This window comes from Emys orbicularis, chromosome 6 (assembly GCF_028017835.1).
Source record: "Emys orbicularis isolate rEmyOrb1 chromosome 6, rEmyOrb1.hap1, whole genome shotgun sequence".
Taxonomy (NCBI): domain Eukaryota; kingdom Metazoa; phylum Chordata; order Testudines; family Emydidae; genus Emys; species Emys orbicularis.
Genome location: NC_088688.1, coordinates 4,879,775 through 4,888,894, shown reverse-complemented (window position 1 = coordinate 4,888,894; position 9,120 = coordinate 4,879,775). Strand labels below are relative to the sequence as shown.

Below are 9,120 nucleotides of genomic sequence, written 5' to 3'. Positions count from 1 at the left end.
CATGAACCTCTGTGTACTGTAAAAACCATGTGCTTTCTTCAACTTGCTTTTTTGGTTCTGACCTTAAGACTGTATCATTATGATTCTTCCTAGGTATATACATATTTTTTACTTAAATGGACAAGGACTGTGATTTTTGCCAGCAGCTGGGCCCCCAAAATTCCCCTTAAACATTGGAGGCAAAACCCAATAAATATGTCTGGACTGAATTCATGGATATGGTATGTTTACTCCTGGGAATAAATTGATTGCAGGAGGGGCCTGGATGGATTGTGGACAGAATTTTATCTGTTTGCTGCTAATCTCATATGGAAATAACAGTAGGTTACATCAGATCTGTGACATGACAGTCCAAGTCAAGTTTGGTATTAACCCAGAATGAAATTCCTCCTACATGTTTGTGTGTAACTGATTTCCAGGGTATATTAATCCTTGCCAGCAGCACTGCCATAGTCTAGAATACTCCACTCTGTTCCTATTCAGGTACAATTTTGGTTGGCACAAACTGATCAGTTTCAGTGAATGAATTAAAAAATGACCTTTCCCCGGGTTAGAAAGACCTTACATCTTAGACTCAGTTGAACTCGCAGTTGGATTAGTTGTGACGGGTAGGATTAACTGCAGCCACATCTGATCCTTCTCAATCCAGTACATCCACCTTACAAACCATCCCCAGAGCCTGCCCAGACCCAGGGATCACTGGACCCATTTGCATTCGCTTTTCAGACCAGCCAATTGCTCAGACTCCAGCCCGGCACTTGGAGCAGCTTATGTCTGTTAACCATAGCTTAAAATAACTCATCAACCAATCATAAAATGGAGTTTTGGTTTCTCCTGGCTCCATGAACACAAAGAGGTGCACGTCCTACCATAGGAGGAAGCAATGGCTGTTAAGTTTTACAGTTATAGTGGAAAGCACTGATCACAGCCTGCCGTCCTCATTACTGGATGTGGCAGGCGGTGGAGGAGGTGGCTTGGCAGCACATGCAGGTGGGGTTGACTGATTTAGGGGGGATTAGGTCGAGGTCCTCATCGTCTGGGATCTCATCTAACCGATAGCCATCCTTTAGCAGCTGGATGTTCAAGTCTTGGTTGATCTGCTGCAGACAAAGAGACAAACAGTCAAATACTTGAGACTTCCCCCTCCACCCCCTCACCCCCCCCGCAAATGGTGCAGAATGGGAGGATGTTTCCTGAACATGTGACATATTTGTCTTCCATTCCCAGCTGCCAAACATCCCAGCAGTGAAAAATATCCCACCAGAGTCCCAGCTGCATCCCCAGGTGCCACCCCCTTTCAATTCCCTCTCAACCCAAACAAGAAGCCTGGAACGCTTCCAAACGCCCTCCGCCCACTACCACTGGACCAAAGCAGACTTCCTTCCCAGCTGCCAAGAGTTACAATTCCAGACCCCTTTTCTGCTGCTGAAAGCCTCTCGCTTTTCCTGCCTCACCGGGTACTCCTACACTGGAGTGGGAGGTGTGATTCCCAGCTAGGGCAGACATACACCTACTAGCTTTGATCAAGGTAGGGTGCTAAAGACAGCGGTGTAGCCGCAGCAGCACGGCTGACGGCTTGGTTAGCTGCCTGAGTACATTATCTAGGATCTTGGACAGGATTATACTCGGGTGGCTAGCCCATGCTGCTGCCGCTACACTCCTATTTTTAGTGGGCTAGCTCGGTGATCAAAGTCAGTGTGGATGTGTGTCCTTGAGCTGGAAATTACTCCAGCAGCTGCAGTGTAGACGCAATCAGAGGCTATGTCTACACTACGGCCGGATCGACGCTCCGGCGATTGATGCACCGGGGGTTGATTTAGCGGGTCTAGTGAAGACTCGCTAAATCAACCGCAGATTGCTCTCCGGTCGACCCCGGTACTCCACCCCGAACGAGAAGAGTAAGGAAAGTCGACGGGAGAGTGTCCCCAGTCGACCCAGTGCGGTGCAGACACCGCAGTAAGTCGACTTAAGCTACGTAGTAGGAGTAGCGTAACTTAGGTTGACTTACTGTGGTAGTGTAGACATAGCCAGAGTGATAAGTGGCCACGGGAACCTATCAAGTCTCATGCATTACTTTAAGAGCTCCTGACTTTCAGACTTCAAATGTGGGCCCCAGCACAGGGCAGGCTGCCTGGCAAACTGCATGGCAGGGGCAGGGAATTCTACACAATGAGAGAGCTGCTAATTGAGGCTGCACAAAGCCACTAATTTTTTTTTCTTGGAGGAAGGGAAGAAAAAAAAAAAAAAGGATGAGAGGGAGGATGGCTGCCAGTGGAAAGAACTCTACCAAATGCAATTCTGGTCCACCTGTTTGCAAGGGGTTTGCTCCCTCTGGTTCGTTAGTGCAGAGTTTAATTCTAAAATGTACCATTAAAATAAGAGTTTCTGAGGGAGCTATCCTCCTAACCCTGCTTTTAACAAAAGTTTCTTTATTAAAAAAAGGGGGGGGGGGCTTATTGCTCAGAGCTTGCCAGAGTGAATCCCTGAAGCCAACATGCGTACATGGCAGGTACTGCCTCACAAGTACACCACTCTTTAGAAAAGTATGTTTGAGTTTCTCATGCAGCAATAAGGAGCCAATATTTATACTGCACCTTTCACAAATGGTTACATGAACTATGCACAGGGGTTTATTGCAGCCATCACTAAGTGCAGCCATGTTGTGGGACAAACAGCTCTTCTTTAACAATGCACAAAAGCAATGTACAGCAGCTTAGGCCAGCAAGTGAAGAAATTGTATCGAACTGGAACTTGAGGAGATGTTTGCAGTAAGGAGAGCTGGAATTGGGCCAGGACACCAGGACTGAGTCCTCAACACTTTAAAAAAAGAGTGCTGTGAGACCTTTAATGGCCACGTGTGATCAGGACTTCTTTTTTACATCTCAGATCTTGACTACGCAGGGAAATTGATCGAAACAGCTCCCAATGTGGACACGCTGATTCCGAACCAAGAATGTCCACATGATTCCAGCACAGCTATAGTGCTTTAAATTCACACCCTACCTTATTCCAGAATAACTGCCCTGTGTAGACAAGACCTTGTTAAAAAAAAAAAAATGAACCTCCAGCAGCACAACACCTCACACCAAGCAGGGGCATTGTGTTAGCATTGATCCAGAAGGAAGAGCTACTGAAATCATCACCATTACCCGTGGTCCATAGGTGTTCCTTTGAGGTCTCCGATTCAAATACTGATCTGGCCTGACCTTGCTTAGCTGACCAGATCTGATTGCATTACTGTAACAGCATGCTTTGTTTGGGGACCCAGATACATTCCAGATTTCTTGACTTGACCCTGGCTCCCAACTGTCTCCTGAAGGTTTGATTATGGTTTGGCCAAAGAAGGGATTGAAGGAGAAGCAGTTTCCAGTGGCCTCCATGTGAAAATGGGCTGCCCAACATCCTAAGCTTAATGTGATTAGTTGGTTATGCAAAATATGGACCAGTGGCTGAGCAATTGATTCACCACAGATGTTTGAAATGTACTAGAAAATAAGGTTGAAGAATCAACAATACTGAACTCTCAGTTTTTTCCCAAAGGAAGAGGCAGCAAGAACTTCTATACAAGTTCTTCTTGGATCTTCCCTTGCCCCAATTTTGTGGGGGCCTGATCACAAAGCACAAAGTGACCCTGATATTCATAGCACGTGTCAACATTCCTTATATATAGACAGCTCTGAGCAACCACTACTGTAGCATCCCAGGGACTTGCTGCACTTGTACGTGTCAGGGGGATGGTTATCAAGTCTGCCATGGCCTCCAATATAGCATGTTTGCATCTGTTGTGCCAAGGCACCATGTATTGGAGGTTTGCCAGCGTGGAATGCAAATTCTGACAACTATGGGATAAAACTTCAGCAGTGCTAAGATCACATGTGAGAACATCCTGTGGGGAAAATTATGTCTATCTCAAATGGATGAGTGGAGAAAGCCAGTTAGCTCAGCTAGGGGAGAAGCACCTGCCATCTTTAAAAAAAAAAAAAAAAAAAAAAAAAAGAATCTTGGAATAAAGTGTTGCTGCTAAATTCTTTGCCCGGCTCAATTCTTGCTTCGATAATTAGTATCTATGGCAAGGCAGGCAGAAGAGATTGTAACTCACCTCAGCTGAAGAATATCCTGAAGAGGAATATCTGGACATGTCAAAGTCATCATCGCTGTGGGGAAGACAAGATACAGCAAAGGGAAGGAAACAGTTAAAGAGACTTGTTCTCTCTCTAGCATCTTGCCTCTCTATTTTGTCCATATCGTGAATCTCAACTCCATGCACAGAGAAGTTTATAGATGTATGTAGCAGCTTTCATCAACACATTTCAAAGCACTCCACCTGCCCCCGTTTTAAAAAGTCTGAAAGTGAATAGCTGCAGACCCATTTCACATCTATGGAGACAGGCAGACAGATTAAGAGACTTACCCAAGGCTACAGTAGTCTTCGGTAGAAGAACTAGCATGAGTGGTGCAAGCAGGGGCCTGGGCACTCAGCATTACACTCCTTGCAAGACACAATGCAAGATCCTGACATACAATTGTACTGTTAATTAACACTTTTCATACCTGTCCGTATCCAGTGCTACCAGTGGCTTTTCATCTGGGCTCTGATCTAGTGATGAATAGCCTTTATTGGGAACAACCAGCCTGAAAGAAGTAAAATTTTCCATTAAGCACAAAATTAAACTCAGAACCATTTAACACTTGAGATGAAGTCGTAACATAGCCAGGTCATCGGAGAGACCGTTCGTTCGCATTCCACAGAACGTCATTTTCTTTGAACAATCCTGTCTTGTTCATGAAGTTGTTTAGGTTGAGAGTGGTAGAAAAAAATAATTTATATGCCAGGAATTCATGTTTTACAATGAAATGGAACCAAGTTTTGTCGCTGGTTAGCTGTCAGGCCAGTTTTCGCAGATGAATGAGCTAGCCGTGTCTTGGAAGTGCACTCTTCCCTAGTGTTTCATCTGGTGGACAGGTTCCGCTAGAATTGCTTGTGATGTCTGAATGTTTTTGGTAGTAGTAAAGGGATTACATTAGCCAATAAGCAAATGTAATGAGGAGACCTCAGAAGGCAGTGGCCGTGAGTACCTCTAATATTCAAAAGGGGTGAATCTCTGGCTTTATGGAACTCAGCCCTTGCCCACCCTGAAATGGAGATGTTTACACAAGGAAATCATTAGCTAAAACCCAAGAGATTTACCAGGCCATTCATAGTACTAAATCTGCCAGGGGGTTAAGAGTTCTTATACCAACATTCAGAAACCGTCCTAGGACAATAATCCAATACTGGCCAGTAGTTTGGCAAGACATACACTACGGACTCCTGGGGGGAAAAAATGGGTTTGAAGGCTTGGTTTGAAGGAGAGAGGTTTCTGATGGATAAGTGGAAGGCTGCTCCAAATGTTGAGGGAAGAGCAAAAGGAGTAAAGATGGAACTGGAATAAGGAGACACCTAGAAACTGCTCCTTTTCACAGTGATTTTTCTTAAAACTGTTTCTTTTAGCATAATAATTAAATTGATACCAGGGAGATGGGTGTAGTGTAAGAACCCCAACGGACTAGAATATTTTATATTTAGTTATTTTATAGCGGCTTTTGGAATCATCAGATGTCTCATGAAGACGGAATATAAGTTAATATTGTTAATCATTATGAGATTTAAATAACAGAATGTAGATTCAGGATCTTCCTGGAAAGAAAGCTGGTTAATTTCCTTGGGGACCTACTGCATACAACACACAAACCACCCCTCTTCCGCATAACTGAACTGCAAAACCTCGGCCTTCATTTAAAAAACACGGCATTTCTAGCCAAGCAGTTGAAGAGAAAATCTTAAAAAACACTAACCAAATTAAACGAATGGAGCAATAGCAATGTATGCAGAAGGCAGAAACAGTAATGGAGGTGAGTTCTTTTCAGTGGTGAGACGCAATGTTTCCTCAAGGGTGTATAAATGCAGAGAGGTAGGCTTTTAACTACACATGGTGCAACTGTAGGATGGGGCCCAAGATTAGTTCCATTTTCCTGAAATTTCCAGCTTTCAAGAGTTTGGGAGGTGCAGGGTTAATTCGAGCCTAAAGATGATAGTTAATTCCACCAGTGCAAAAAGCCCCAGCTGCAAACCTTCCAGCTTCCCTCCTGGCAATTTTTTACAAAGCATGTATGGCATTGGGAATACAAATGTCTGCCATGTACTGAAGATTGACAAAGGCAGGGAAGAGTAAAACACATTCAAGTTTCTATCAAAGCATGCATGTGGAATCCCACACTGATTGTATTATTCATTTTCTTACTGAATTCATTAAGAAACCCCATTAAAAAAAAATTACTTAAAAGTTTCTGCAGATTTTCCAATCTGCCGCACCAGTGAGCTGCAGAAAACAAGGGATCCTGGCCCTGCCGCAGAATTTAGGTCCTGTTTCCATAGCATACAAGGGGCCTTTCTACTCCTGAAAAAAAATGTTGGAGGTAGAAGAAGCGATGATGCTTAAGGTCAGTAACTGATCCTACAATCAGCTAGAGAGTCTAAGGCCACGTCTACACTACCCGCTGGATCGGCGGGTAGTAATCGATCTATCGGGGATCGATTTATCGCGTCTAGACGAGACGCGATAAATCAATCCCCGAATCGACGCCCGTACTCCACCTCGGCAGGAGGAGTAAGCGGAGTCGACGGGGGAGCCGCGGCGGTTGACTTGCTGCCGTGAGGATGGCCAGGTAAGTCGAACTAAGATACTTCAACTTCAGCTACGCGAATAGCGTAGCTGAAGTTGCATATCTTAGATCGATCCCCCACCCCCAGTGTAGACCAGCCCTAACTGAGCCTCAGGAAGGAGCAGAGAGAGAAGAAAGCCATGCAAATGAAACAGGAGAAAGATGTGGAAGATGGCCTGACTGAGGCAAAGGAATGAACACTATTGACAGAAAGAGGACGACTGGACAGTGCAGGAGACTGTTTACTGGACACGAAGTATCAAATAAATCATTTTAAGTTGTTACCATCTGATGGTTTGTTGGGCTAGGTTAAGCAAGCTGGTATTTTCAGTCCAGTCCTTAGCGGACAGATGCTTGCCACAGGGAAAACCAACCACCACTCAGCACCCTTGCCAAGTCTCAGAGAGGCAAAGGCCTGACAAGACTCAATTACCCTTTCGCCCACAAAGAAGGGCTGAGACAGGCTGGTGAGGGGAGATCAAGTGTTTATAACATTCTTAAGGAAGAATAAGAAACCCAGAGGGGTGAAAAGTGATAATGTGGATAAAGCAAAAGAGAAAAAAATGACTAGGTCAGGAGAAGGAGATTTGATAAAAGGGGAAAAAATTACACCAGTCAGCAGAGAGCAACATAACCTTTTTCAGTGTTTTTACTCCGCTGAGACTGAAGCAAGTTCACAGCAGAGTTAAGGAATTGTTAGACACTGGCTATGGAGCAATAGCTGCAGTAAGATCATAACAGACATTACAGTGTAATTTTTAGCGAAAATAAGCTACTTTAACCATTTCATAGGCATTTTATGTACTTAGGGCTTGAGTCATCAGGGCGAGGTGTGGGAGAGTAGCTCCCTGGTGGGGCTTTGTTCCTCAAGATCCCACAGAGTGAAGTAAGCTGAGGGGTGTGCGAGATGCAGACTAGCCAGACTGCAGGACACTGCGCCAGATGTCTGGGAGGGATATAGTTTCCCTAGAATAGTTTCCAAAGCGTCTGTCAGTAGCTGGCCCCAAACAGCTGCCCTCTCTCTCAATTTGAAGCTTTTTTGCACACTGAAGCAACCACCCACCCTGACAACATGAGTCACTAACACTACATATAGGTCCCTATGTCTGCCACCTCCCACATCCCACCTTCCTCACTTCCAGTGTAAATCCTGACTGCAATGCTCCATATTTTCATTGTTTTTTTTTAAATTTGGCAAGCAACAGGGCTTCCATCACATCCCTTGGAAAGCTAATCCACAGTCTAATATTTCGAAGTAGTAGTTTTTCCTGATATCCAGCTTTGACTTGGGAAATGCTCAGATACTATGATGAAGGGTGTATATCGACAACCCCAGTTAACTTTTCCTACATTCCATTCCATCCTAGTTACATTTGCTGCATCTCTTGCTAGCAACAAAGGGCTTTGGGACTTCTATACAGTTTTGAACTTCCAAACATAAACTAGAAACAATGTGATATGTTCTGCAGCCATCAAAAAGTTACTTACAAACAAAACTTGATGGAACTCGGGCATGATTTATGATTGCCGCTCGGGCATGATTTATGATTCAACAAAGAATCTCTCATCAGGTGGATGCTTAGCACATAGAGAGAATCTAACCTACAGTTTCCATTCTATTCAGTATACGGTGAACTAGACAACGTTCTCATCGGCCAATAAGCATTCAGGTTTCACCAACATTCTGAAGTTGTCTTCACTTCTACACTGAAGATTGGCTAGGTGTAAATGCCACCCTTGTGATGGCACTCAAACCGTTCCCCTCACTGATCCTCAATGACTGTACCCCTCCCTGATACGCAGTGGCGTTCCAACTCATTAATGCTCACTGAGTGAGGTTCTACTGTACTGGACCGTGGACCGACAAAAGAAAATGGGATCCACAAAAACATACAATCGTGAACTTTTCCCCCCCCCCCAGTTTACTAGTACCTGCAACACAAACTAAATATTGTCAGTTATCTGTGAGCGTGAGCAGCTCTGAGAAAGTTTGGTCATGCTGTTTAGAGCCCAGAGGAAATATATATGGCAAAACGCATACAGACGGGCCATTCACAGGCCTTTGTTAAGTCAACCGGTATTTGGAAGCATTTGAATTCAAAAAGAGCAGCAAAAGGACTGGGATAAAACCAGCCAAGTCAGAGATAAGCCCTAAATCAGGGTGGTGTTCGTTTGAAGCAGTATTGTGCTATCTCCTATTCACAGGATTACACGGTGTTTCGGATTACCAGGAACGCCGCAGTCGATCAGACTGAACCTCGGGTTTAGTCCTGCTTTCAATAAAGATCAGCCAGTCTGCCAAGGTACCCCAGTTGCTCTCCTGGCTGTACCTTGACCCTGACTCCACCCCCTCCCCAACGCAGCGCACAGGGTCTGTGGCCTGCCAGACCCTGAGAGCGCCATCATTACTGTTGTATG

General features: G+C 44.7%; 1 protein-coding gene across 4 annotated transcripts in view; it reads right to left on the bottom strand.

Moving 5' to 3' along the window:
• Positions 1-941: 941 nt before the first annotated feature.
• Positions 942-9,120, bottom strand: part of FAM219A (family with sequence similarity 219 member A) — a 126,529-nt gene continuing 118,350 nt past the window's right edge. For 2 of the 4 annotated variants that reach the window (XM_065406792.1, XM_065406794.1), the window contains exons 4-6: positions 4,552-4,632; positions 4,100-4,154; positions 942-1,100 (exon numbers count right to left, since the gene is read on the bottom strand). In XM_065406792.1, the coding sequence (XP_065262864.1) occupies positions 942-1,100; positions 4,100-4,154; positions 4,552-4,632 (295 nt within the window). The remainder of the gene's footprint in view (positions 1,101-4,099; positions 4,155-4,551; positions 4,633-9,120) is intronic. The other 2 variants (XM_065406793.1, XM_065406795.1) reach the window with 1 other exon arrangement.